At 53.0% G+C, this 12,701-nt stretch overlaps 1 protein-coding gene across 1 annotated transcript in view; it reads right to left on the reverse strand.

The window, feature by feature from the left end:
* The window catches only part of Vipr1 (vasoactive intestinal peptide receptor 1), a 30,930-nt gene extending 18,463 nt beyond the window's left edge, over positions 1-12,467 (reverse strand). The window contains exons 1-2 of the mRNA XM_075964110.1: positions 12,176-12,467; positions 882-987 (exon numbers count right to left, since the gene is read on the reverse strand). Of these exons, the coding sequence (XP_075820225.1) occupies positions 882-987; positions 12,176-12,253 (184 nt within the window). The 5' untranslated portion in view covers positions 12,254-12,467. The remainder of the gene's footprint in view (positions 1-881; positions 988-12,175) is intronic.
* Between the last annotated feature and the right edge of the window lie 234 nt (positions 12,468-12,701).

A 12,701-nucleotide genomic window follows, 5' to 3' on the forward strand; every position in this document is an offset into this window, starting at 1 on the left:
TAGGTCAAGTCACCTGCTGACCCAAGCTTCAGTTTCAGGGCCACAGGAGTCAGGGGCCATCCTGCCATAAAGTGTGGCCCAGGCCATGCCCATCTGTGAGGCTACATGACTACATACACTCCTGAGCACAGGAGGCCTTTGCACCAGGGTTAAGGAGGAACCTGAAAAGATTACAAAACAGCCTCAGAACGGTGCCGGGAGCCAGGAGCCAGCAAGCTGGACAGGTGCTCCCTGCTCCCATTATGTAACAGTAAGCGCAGCCTGGGGAGATGACCCAGCATGGCGGCCCAGCTGACTTTCTGCCTCTGCCCCACCGTGTTGGCTCTCTCCCAACACAGTGAGCCTTGAGCCTTCCACCCTCTCAGCCCCTCTGCTTCCTTAGACCCTGCCCACCTTTCCACATTTGCCCAACCCTGGGCGACCACGCCAAGTAGACAGAGCCCTCGTTTGTCCTGATGGCCTCTGCAGGGTCTGACCAGTTGGTCTCATTTACACTCTAGGTAAGTTAGGGATCAAAGAAGTTATTTGGGAGTGCTCCCGTGGCAGTGCTCCCATGGCAGGTGGGGAGAGGCACCTGACTCATCTTGGAAAGTCTCTACCATCGAGTACCCTAGATCTCCCACCTTAAGTGGCCCAGCAGCCGTGGCTGGACCCTTAAGGGCAGACCTGTCTGTACTTTCAAAGCCGTGGTTTACCATGTTGTTCCCAGATAAGATCTGGGAACTTCCCAGACCTGGGTGAGGTCAGAAAAGCACTGAGGCCTTGTGGCCCTTCTGCTGTGTGTTCCCTGACTGCTGGGGCCCAGATCCTGATCCGACTGACAGCTGTGAAAGGCTCACTCTTTGGACTGGGCTCGTGAGGGAACCCGGGACTCCACTCACCTGTGGTTTCGTTCTCCAGCTGGGCCTCCTCCAGGCACTGCCTGCGCTCTATCTCAATCATCTGCAGGTACTCACACTCCTGCTGCGGGCTGGCTGCCCAGCTGCCCTGAGGACAAAGCAGACAGAGATGTCAGCCTCATCTGCAGACTGGAGGAGCAGGGGCCAGACGGGGGCCAGCCAAGGCTGAGCCGGCTCTTCTCCCACGGATCTGAGCACTACACTGGATGTTCACTGTAGCCCTAGACTGAACCCCCACCCCAACCTCAGTCTCTAACCCATCCTAGGTCCAGACGAGCCCTTATCCCAGTTCCAGTTTGCACCTCACAACAGCCTTAGACAGTACCTGATCCTGACCTGTGTGCCCCAAATTTTCTCACCGACACTCAGGTTCTGCCTTGAGGACCCTCTCAGGTCTCTGCTCCTGAGCCATGCTGCTGCTCTAAGGACCCAGACTCTGGAGGAGGCACAGCCGCAGGCAGAGGTCAAAGAGCCTTCCCCTAGACTTTCTGCTGATCACTAAGCTACTCTGTCCCTGCCTCTGTCGCCCTTGGGTGGATAGTGCCACGCTAGTGATTCCCTGTAAGAAGATGCTGGACGCCAGCCTCGAGCTCCTGGGGCCAAGCCCGGGCAGAACGAAGGAGTCTGGCTGCATCATCTCCTCTGTCTGCAGATCCTCTGTTCACTTTTGCTCATGAAGTTGGGACAGGGATACCGACCCTTCTCGCCCAGACCTCACCATCTCCTTCACCACAGAAAAAGCTAAGGCAGATTCCAGGAGGACCAGGGAGGTTTAAGTAAGAAAGTGAGTAAGTGAGGCTCCACAAGAAGTCCCAGGCCCCACCAGCCCCCTGAACCGGTTGGAGGCGCCCTTGCGTTTCTCCTGGATGCCAGCATGTCCGGGCTCAGGATCAGGGTCGGGTGACTGGCAGCATGGCATTCATGGCACTGGGATAGATATGGGATTGAGTGGTGGCTGCCTGGGATCAAGGGGAAAGCGGCAGGTCTTGAGGGTTTGTGGGTATGTAGACGGTGAAGGCCTCTGTGGGGAAGCAATTGAATAGGACAGCTCGGGTCTGCCTCTGACTTTAGGAAGTGGCCACCACGCCTGGCAATCATCCTCTGTCGTCGGTCTCCTCATCCCAGTCTCCACGAGGGCCCGGGCAAAGCTCCGGAGGGGACTCACAGTTGGTTGCCGGGTCTCCCTTTCATTGCTCTTACCCTGTACTCAGTCTCTGCTTGGAGAATCGACATCAGTCAGTCCCCACTCCACCCCTGACTCAGCCCTGTTGACGGAAGCCTAGCAAAGCAACATAAACATGGGGCCTTCATTTACTTCATCCCTCCAAGAGGAACCCCTACCCTGCAACACTGACCTACACAGAACTCGAACAGTGGTCTAAATGAGTCAATACCAGCGACAACTCCGCATGCAGACGGCCTGGCTCTCTCCACTGCCATCAAGAGAGAGGTCTAAGCTGAGGCTTGGCCACTGTGTCCCTCCCACCCCAATAGGTTTCTCATTCCTGTGAGCATCATCATTTCCCAGCTAGCATTGTGTTTGTCCTAGTCCAGGTCCATGGGAAGACCGCCTCCTCCGCATGTCCCTGCCACCAAGACCTCACATACCCAACAAAGGTACCCAGTCAGCTGGAGTCCAGACACAGGCTGCTGAGTCCTGCTCAACTTGACAAGGAGCATGGGGCTGCCATGGAGCATCGTTTGGCAGAACCATAGAAAGAAAAGGCAGCTTCAGGGAGACCCAGCATCTGTGTGTCCTCTTAGGGATCGTAAGCGTCACCTCTTTCAGCCAGAATGCTTGTAGTGGTAAGGCTTAGGGATCCATGACTGGCTCATCCTCAGGTGTGGGGAGTGGGGTAGTCAGGAAGTTGGGGCAGGCCAGCCAACTGTTCCACCTTGCTTGCATAGGAGCACACAGCTTCTCCTTGGTACCCTCCCAGGCCCAGTCTGCCAACAGCTGGATGCCTTTGGAGTTTTGGCCTCCCAGGCCCAGTCTGCCAACAGCTGGATGCCTTTGGAGTTTTGGCCTCCCAGGCCCAGTCTGCCAACAGCTGGATGCCTTTGGAGTTTTGGCCTCCCAGGCCCAGTCTGCCAACAGCTGGATACCTTTGGAGTTTTGGCCTCCCAGGCCCAGTCTGCCAACAGCTGGATGCCTTTGGAGTTTTGGCCTCATCCACACGACTCTCAGGGTTTTCATCACATTTTTCGCCTTCTGTCACACTGAGCTGTGACATGAAGGCAAGATGGGACATGTGGCTGCCTGCTGTGTCTGTGTACAAGCCTCCTCACAAGCTTTGTTGTTGAAGGAGGCTGCTTGTTGGTGCCCGGCTAGCTCAGTCCGTAGAGCATGAGACTCTTAATCTCAGGGTCATGGGTTTGGGCTCCACGTTGGGTGCCAATTTGCTGTAATGAGGCCGCTTGTTTGTTTCCTAGCCGCCCAGCCCCGAAATAATCACACAGAAACTATATTATTTAAATCACTGTTTGGCCCATTAGCTCTAGTTTCTTATTTACTAACTCTTACGTCATAGTTTAACCCATCTCCATTAATCTGTGCATCACCACGAGGTTGTGGCCTACCAGCAAAGTTTCCAACACATCTGTCTCTGGCAGTGGCTCCATGGCCTCTCCTGACTCTGTCTCCTTTCTCCCAGCATTCAGTTTAGTTTTCCCCACCTAGATCTGTTCCCTGTGCAGGCCTGAGACAGTTTCTTTATTAACCAATGGTATTCACATCATACAGAGGGGAATCCCCTATCACTTTTCCTTCCTCTGGTGCCAGGTTCTCATTAGAGAACCCTGGCCCCATCACTGCTCCTGGTGAACCCTCTTGCCGAGGATTGGAGTGACCAAGATTTAAGGCAGCTAGCATTCCCGGCCTCAGTGCCTGGCACCTGGCCCAAACCAGGCTTCTCTGAGCCAGAAGGCTCGCACTCCTGGGAGTTTGGATTAAGCTAGGAGGCAAGTAGGTTTAATGTTCCCCACTGAATTGGAAAAACCTCAAAGGAGCAGAGGCTGGGGCTTCTGTGGTAATCTTGTTGACAAACAGAACATGAAGATGAGGCCTCTGAGGGGGGTGGCAGGAAGGAGACAGAGAAAATCCAGAGCTGCTTGACAGTGGAGGCAGGCTATGTTTGAAACCAGATCTTCCCACAAGAGCCAATAGTTTTGTTTATGGTTTAGCTAGTTAATTTTCCTATCTCAGGAACCCAAGGTGCCTATTTTTGCAGTCTGAGGACAGAACAATGGCTGGCCCTCACTTTTGGGGTCTTCTTAAACCAGAGTAATGGCCAAACAGATTTCCAAGTGGTGTTCCATATTTGTGTGTGTTTGCACACACACATGCATATGGGCACATGCACGTGCACAAATATATAGATGTGTTCATAGAGGCCAGAGATAACCCACGGCGTTGTTCCTCGACACAGTCCACCTTATTTTTTGAAACAGGGGTTCTCACTGGCCTAGAATGTGCCAAACAAACTGGACTGGCTGGCTTTCAAGCCCCAGGAATCCACCTGTCTCGGACCCCCCAGCACTAAGATTTCAAGTTCCTGCCAGCCACCCAGGTTTTTCTCCCTCCCTCCTTCTCTCCCTCCCTTCCTCCTTCCTTCCCTCCCTTCCTCCCTTCTTTAATTCCCTCTGTTTCTTCCTTTATTTTCAATATCAGCTCCAGGGATCTAACTCAAGTATTTGTGCTTAGAAGACAAACAGGTTACCAATAGCCATCTCTTTTGATATTCCAAGGCAAACAGGTTACCAACAACCATCTCTTCTGATATTCCAAGGCAAACAGGTTACCAACAACCATCTCTTCTGATATTCCAAGGCAAACAGGTTACCAACAACCATCTCTCCAGATATTCATTCCTTTTTGAGTCACTGTGGGACACCTAGTTCTTAGCCACTTCTGCCTGCTACTCTTAAATAAAATTCTGGCTGACACCATGCAACTGCCCCTCCAGAAGTACTGCCTCCGAGCATGGTTTTGAGTCAGAGAGAGGAGAGGGCATGGATCCAGGATCCCCCAGGGTGATCTGGAATCCTGGACAGCTGTGAACCATGAAGAGGTATGTATCCAGTAGCTAAACTGTCTTTGCCAAAGTTTAGTTGAATAAAACACTCTTGTCTGGAAGAATGTAGAGGAAATAGTAACCCAGAGAGGGACCTGAGGTCACCCAGTAAGTCACATCCTCAGATAGGACCCAAGTCTTTGACCCTAGTCTGTGTAGCCTCAGTTCTCTGCCAGAGATTGGCCTTTGGTCATCTGGTCAACCACGGCCCTTGGGAGGACAGAGCCAGGGCAGTTCCCTTTGGCCCTTATCGCTGAGGAATTCAGGCAGACCTTGGACTTCCTCTCTCATTTGTTTCCTTTTTCTAAACATCCTCTTTATCCTTCTGGACTCCAGACATATAGTGGACATTGGAAAATTCCCTAGACAAATATAGCCAAGTTTGCGGATCACTGGACAAGCTCTAGGGTGGGATCTAGGTGGACAGTGGGTATCAGGGTGGGTCACAGAGAGAGTTTATACAGAACGAGGAAAGAGTTGACAATCAGGGGTGGAGTCAGCATCCCAGGGTACACCCAGGCCGTGAGAAGTAAAAGTGCCACCATGTTCGAGGTTGCAGAAAGCCTTGGGTAGCAACTGTGAGGAGTCATGGAAGGGAGGCGGGGATAGACTTGGGAAGAGCCTTGAAGACCAGTTCTGAAGTGTGAGCTTTGACTCCTAGGCTATACGAGACCCTCAAAGATGTGATTCAGGAGGATGAGGGCAGGGGACACACACTTTGCAAAGACCTGTCATATTATAGGTGGCTGGATACTGGGGAACAAGAGTGTTTTGGGAGACAGGTGACCACTGAGAGAGTTGGGCCAAGTCAGGAAGAGTGTGCTGTCTGCAGAATTCTAAGCATGAGGAATCACTATGAATGATTTGTGCTGCTGTGACCTGTTCCGGAATCTGGGAGCATCAGAAGAGGGAAGGAATCGGCAGTAGTTGGTAGGACACTCTGAGGGGTCCCATTTAATATCTTCTCTATTGCATTAGCCCCAGACAGAAACCATCACACATACTAAGATTTGTTTAAGTCTTCCCACCCCTGAACCCAATCACATGATGGCAGCCATGGAGGGAAACTGAGGACCTGGGGAGAGGAGACGCTCTGCAGAGGACTAAAGAGCTTATCTCATTGGTGATGGCATGAGAAACCCCAATAGGAAGGTGAAGCAAGTTGACCTATGTGGTTGCTACACCAACACACACATAGACACAGACACACACACAGAAGACATAGACACACACACAGAGACACAGAGTTACAGAGACACAGACCCACACACAGACACACACACACACCAATTTGCTGAACTGTCACTTCAGAGCTGTACATCTTTCTAATTAAAAAATATTTGCAGGTATTGGGCAGAGCACGGCACAGCCACAGCCCCGAGGAAGAAGCAGGGGTGAGGAGGCGGTAGAGCCTGTGAAGACCACAAGATCAGACTGCCGGTCATTACTTGGGTGGGTGACTGGGTGATTTACCCAAGCATATCTGCACAATGAGTATAACAAAGACATTAAGTTCACACTTCTCCCGACTCAGTCTACCTCACAGTCCCCCCAGCTGCCACCTGTCCCCCAAAAGACTCTTGTTCCCAATGGCATAGCATATCATGTTGGGCTTCACAAGTCAAGGACACCACTTTACAGCAGGGGACTGCAGAAAACGGGGTAGTTATTAGAAAAGTCCTAGCCCCGTCCCATGCCAGGCTAGGCCTGCTCCTGGCATAATGCATGTCTGATTTCTTTCCCCTCCTCGTATTTTCATGCCTCTTTCTCAGGAATGTGAACCTTCCCTCTCGGCTAATCCACATTTTATAAATCATGGCTCCTCTTGAGGACAACTGCACTCTCGAGAGTGAAAAAAGGTGGGAGGGAGGGAGAGAGAGAGAAGGAGGAGGAGGAAGAGGAGGAGGAGGAAAATGAACTATCAGGGTGCAGAGTTGCATTTTGGGGGTTCCAGGAGGTTGCAGGGATGCCCCCATCAGTGATGTGTTTGCAGTGGAAGCATGAGGACCCGAGTTTGGATGCTCAGCACCCACGTAAAAGCCACCTCGTACAGTGGTGTACATCTGGCTAGCTATAGTCTAGGCATTTACCCAAGAAAACAAAATATATGCTCCACACAAACTTTTCTGTGAGTGTATATGGCCACTTAATTACAATTGTCCCAAACTGGAAGCCGTATTCCTGGCAATCCTCCTGCCTCTGCCCCCTAACTGCTAAGATTCTAAGTATGTGTCACTATACTCAGCTCATTTTAAACTCTCTCTCTCTCTCTCTCTCTCTCTCTCTCTCTCTCTCTCTCTCTCACACACACACACACACACACACACACACATACACACACACACACACACACACAGAGGCTGTCTCTTGTTTGTACATATTCAATTTAACTCCCTGTTGTCCTGGACACCGCTGGTGAAGAGGACCCCGGGTCTGTGGGTGCTGCTGGTATCAATACTCCCTGCAGAATGCTGAACACCAGCTACTTAAGGAGCCCGAGGCTGCAAGTCTTCAACTTACAGATGGCAGCCCGTGGAATCTTCCCCTCCTCCAGTGCCCTGTTTTGCAGGAAGAACTTGTTTTGAAGGTGGCTAGGAGGAGGCGCTTCCTGAGAGATGCGGATCTTAGTACCTTCAACCACATAAGACAGACTGCATAGAGGGCGGCCCTGCCCGTGCTCACTGCCAAGGCACCTCACTCTTACCCCAAATGCCTGCCAGCTGACTGTCTGACCCCATCAGTCAGGCAGAGGAACCGCTGCAATAGGAAAATTCTCCGAGAACGTCACTGTTCACCTGATTGTGCCTAAGTGTGGTTGGGGAGCATTTAAATATTGGATTTGAGGGAAACTAGCATGCATTTCGTGTTAGGTGTGACCAGAACATCATAGTTATACAGTCAAGTGGTCTTTGATTTTAGAGATGCATTTGGAACCAGGGTTGAAGGTCAGTATTCTTCTAATTGACTTAAATATACTTTAGCCAATATAAACAAGTGATGTAAAAATTAAACACTGAAGTGACCCAGTGCAAACCTGAGGAATATTTGTATTATACTATCCTTTTACAAAGATTAAAATTTTTTATGTGTATGTGTGTGTATCTTAGCGTTTGTATGCACATCACATATCTGTAGGCACCCAAGGAGGGCACACGAGGGTGTTGGATGCCCTGGAACAGGAGCTATGGGTGGTTGTGAGTGTACCAGTATGGGTCCTCTGCACAAACCAGTGTGCTGCTCCTGACCACTGAGTGTAACAGAGAGAATCCTGCTGAGCCGGGCACCGGAGGGTTAGCAAGGAAGCCTCGCTAGCCATGAACCCCCGCTGGGCCACACCTGACCTAGCTCTGGGGTCAGCATCCAGCCCCTAATCCATCCTTTGTGCTACAGACACCTTTTGTTGTCCTATGGGAACCTTGTCTGAAACTTGGTTAGAGGAAACGCTAAAACCATGGTACCTCATGAACCAGGCATTCACACTTGGTATTGTATTTTTGGAAGCTTCGTTCAGTTCCTTTAGAGATATTTCAGAAATCAACTAGCTAAGGTGTAAACACAGGGAAAAATAAAAATGCCAGGAGGCAAAAGGAAAGTGCCTCAGTCCACAGAGACTGAGTCCCTGTAGCCACAAAGGCTAAGTTCATTCTTAATGTGTCTGTGAGTCTTCATTTCACAGACCCACATGAACCCACACACCGCGCCGCATTACACGCAACAATGGAGCCTCTTGTCCAGTCCCTTATTATGCTAATCTTATATTCATTCATTTGTGCATTCATGCATTTATTTGTTTGAGGCAAGTTCTCACCTAGGCTGCTCTTGAACTCCACCCTTCTGCCTTAGTCTGAGTGCTGGAATTACAGGCATGAGCCACCACTTATGGCTTTATCATAATGTTCAAATATATGATATATGATATCAAATATCATAATATTCAAACATATCTTTATGTTTGAATCATTTTACAGTAAAATTACAAAAAAACCCCAAAACCTGTCCATGTAGTGGACAGATGAAACTCTTCTCTGCAGGCCCTGCTGAGAAGCAGGAGAGAGTTTCCAGGTATTACGGCTCCCAAGTACCATGCCGGGACTGCAAAGGGAAGGGCAAAGTCTGAGAGGCTGAGAAAGGCGAAGGCTCATTTCAGTCCCCAGCCTCCAACCCTCACCCGTGACCCAAGCAGCCACAGTGAAGGGGGTGCTGATGGCGGGAGGGTGGCTGGGGAGAGGCCTTGTGCTGGTGGGGTAACACAACCTGGATTGCCATCAAGGCTGCCCTCACTGTGAGATGTCCCGCCTCCTCTGAGAGGCCTTGTCACCTCCTGAAGACACCTCATGAGGACACGCCACCCACTCCACAGATCTTGCCTGCCTTGGTTGGATAAAGGTCCAAGCTCAGAGATCAAGGAGCAGGGATGACCTATCTGTCACATGGGCCACACAACATCTTGACTACCTTTTTTTTTCCTTCAGAGTTCACACAGGGCTGTCTGAACACCCAGCCCTCTCTCACCTGAGACCTGTGGCTCAGAGAAGATCAGGCCCCAGCTAGTGAGTGGGGCTAGCTCCAGCCCAGTCTGGCCTTTCCAATTCTCCTCCACACTAGGCCAAGGGTTCTCTTTTCTCTTCAGAGATGAGGAAACCATATTCTTCTGTGGAGATTAAAGATGTTTCCCAAGCCAACCAGCCATGGCAGTGGGGGCAGGGCAGAGTCTAAGGCTCTGTAGTTGTGACCCCCATGCAAGCTACAGAAGCCTCAGAGGAGGTTAGGTTTCCAGACTCCAGGATGCAGAGGCATAAACCTCTAGCAAGTTCTGTCTTTCATTGAGGCCCTGGGAGTCCTGAGCAGGCATAATTGAGGTTGTCTCTCTATACCTCAAGGTAGCCTGGCCCAGTAGCCACCATATTTCCTGAAGTTCACAGTACGATCTGCTGAGGCCAGAGGCCTGGGCAGTAGTGGAAAGACCCTGGAAAGGCTGGTAGTAGTGGCCAAGAAGGGCTCAGTGCTGTGGGAATTCTTTCTGCCAACAGGACTGGTGAGGTGTGACCTTCGGAAGCAGGTGGCTTCCACCTGTCCGCGAACGTTCAGAGGAGACAGCCTTGCTCTTCGTTCCGGTTGTCCAGGTTCTAATGGAAACTGGTGACTGGGTGCTCTCTACCTTCTGGGGCCGGGCGAGCAAAGCGTGTGTTCAGAGTTTGCAGCTGAAGAAAGTAGGCCATGGAGCCAAACTTCAGGGCATTGCCTTGCTTCTTCCAAGGGGGTTTCCCTGTCCGTCTGTCTGTCACAGCAGCCCTGTCCCTCAGTTCTAAGAGGCAGTGCCATGCAGGTCGCCGTGCAGGTCCCTGGTTGTGCCATGCTCCTGCAGTGGAGATTCTTGCAAGGTAGGACCTCAGACTGGCCTGGCACTGGGAGTCTGTCTATGGCCCAAGGGGGCAGGAGCTATGGAAGGCCTTGGGACATACTTTACTTCCTCTTTGGAGACACACTGGAGGTTTTCTTCTCTCTCTCTCTTTTTTTTTTTTGGCTTCCCCGTTCAAAGATTTCCCTTCCCAGGCCAAGGCAGGGCCCCATAAACAGCGTGATAAGGCTCTGTGCCTTCAATGTGAACTCTGCAGCTGCCATTTTATGGCTCTGATAACATATCCCCCCCAAGTCCGGCTGGAGCAGGAACATTGGGTGCCCATTCCAGGAGGGAGCAAGTAAGGACAGCAAGGCAGGAACTGGGACCCTCCTCCAGACCACGCTAAGATTCTTCCCCTTCTTTTGTAGGACATGGCTTGACCTGGCTTGAGAGGACAGTGAGTCTGACGCCACCTGGGGGGCAGAACAGCTCAGGGGAGACTGAGGCTCGTGGACCCAAAGGATGGGGTCAGTGTGGGACCCCATCAGAAGCAAACAGAAGGAGGAACCAGAGTTGGTGCTGAGTGAATCAGACCTGGGAAGATGGGAAGGAAGGTGATGGAGGGCTGGGCTCAAGCTATGTCTAGATGGAGGGCACCTGGAGACCTCCAGTGGCCCAAGGACCCCTCACTCATCCAAAATGAACCGGAGAAGCAGGGAGCCAGGGCTGGGAGAGCTCGAGAACCGCTGGTGAGTGGCCTGGTGACACTGAGGACCAGAGTTATGTGGAGCTTGGTGTCTGGGAAATGGGACTGTGAGCTAGAGGAAGGGGACAATGCCTGCCAATCCTCAGAGGGCTGCACCTTAGCCAGGACATGAACTTTCCCAGGTGTGCCAGACACTGGCGGGGTGGAAACAGACTCGTCCTGAATCTGGAGGCGACGGTAAAGGAGGTAACCATGGGATAGAACCCACTAGGTGACCAAGATTCCCCACCCTCCTCCAAGCCGCCTGCTCTTTCCAGACCAGTATCCACCTGGGAAAAGACTCTCCACAGGCCGGGAAGCAAAGGGAGGAAGGCAATCGCCTCTAAGTATGGCTTGCAAGGGCTGGTATGGCTCCTGTGGCCTCATTTTGTCCTGCTGTAAAATGGGCAGACTGAGTCTTGAGGTCTTCCCTACTCTCAGAGAAGGTAATCCAGCATCTGCCCCGTGGCCCTGGTGAGCCATTCACAGCCACGGGATCATACCCACCCACATAATCTGTGTGGGAGGAAGAGGAGGTCAGAGGCAGAGCAAGTCCCTCTGCTTTCCCCAGCACATGCCTCTCCCTGCCACCATCTCCCACCTTCCTACAGACAGAGGAGGTCGAGCGGAAGGAGAGTCGTGTCACCAATAAGATCGCAACGACCCATTCCGAGGCCATAGGCACGGACGGTGCTTTTGCTGTTCTGTCTTCTTATTCCACAAGTTCACAAAATACCCAGAGACGCTCCCAGACCCTCACAGCCTCCTTCCCACCTCACAGTCTACAGGATCTCCCATCTCACCCGATCCCGCCGCTCACAGCTCTCCTCCCCCACGCACCCACACAGACACTCCTCACAAAGCAAGTCCGGGGTTCCCTCTCGCCCTCAACCTCTCCACCGCTGCCTGGGATGGCCTCGAGGTGAGCGCTCTAGGTTGCTCTGGGAGGGACCCGGTGCCATCGAGCTCCCACGCCTCTGGGCTAGATCCGGTCCCGGGTGGAGAGAGAAGATGAGAACCGCGCTCTTGCTGCCCCCCGATGGCCAGATGGCCCCAGATCCTCCGTCCCGGCAGCTCGCTTATTCCCGGGGCTCCCGGCGGAGGGGTGCACACTCACCACGGGTCCGAGGACGCAGGCGAGGGCTCCTGCCAGCACACAGAGCCAGCGGGCAGGCGGTGCGCTCAAAGGGCGCATGGTTCGCCCTGAGCCCGCCGTAGGCGGCCGGAGCGGCTGCGGGGTCTGGGGCCGGTCCAGCACGGTAGAGTGGCGCGGCCCGCCGGCCCCGGCGCTAAGAGGAGCAGCTCCGGGCCCGGGGAGGGCGGCGGGGGCTCGTCTGACGGGCGTCAGGGTTACCCAATGGCGCGGCGGAGGCGGGGGCTCGGAGCAGGTAGAGGGCGGAGCCTGGGCGCACGGGGGCGTGAACGCGGATTCCCGCTAGTGGTGTGCGTCGTCGGGAGCTGCAGCTCGCCTAGTCCTAGCGGCTCCGTTGCGGGGACTCTGGGCTCGACACCGCCCAGCGTTCCCCGCGCTTGCACCTTCTCTCCCAACACAGGCCGCACCCTAGGCCCCCCTCCCCCAGTCCCCGGCAGCGTGCTCCTTCGGTTGTCTGCTCCAGGGGGTGGGGGTGGAGGGGAGCGGCCGC

The sequence above is a fragment of the Microtus pennsylvanicus genome, chromosome 3, assembly GCF_037038515.1.
Source record: "Microtus pennsylvanicus isolate mMicPen1 chromosome 3, mMicPen1.hap1, whole genome shotgun sequence".
NCBI lineage: Eukaryota > Metazoa > Chordata > Mammalia > Rodentia > Cricetidae > Microtus > Microtus pennsylvanicus.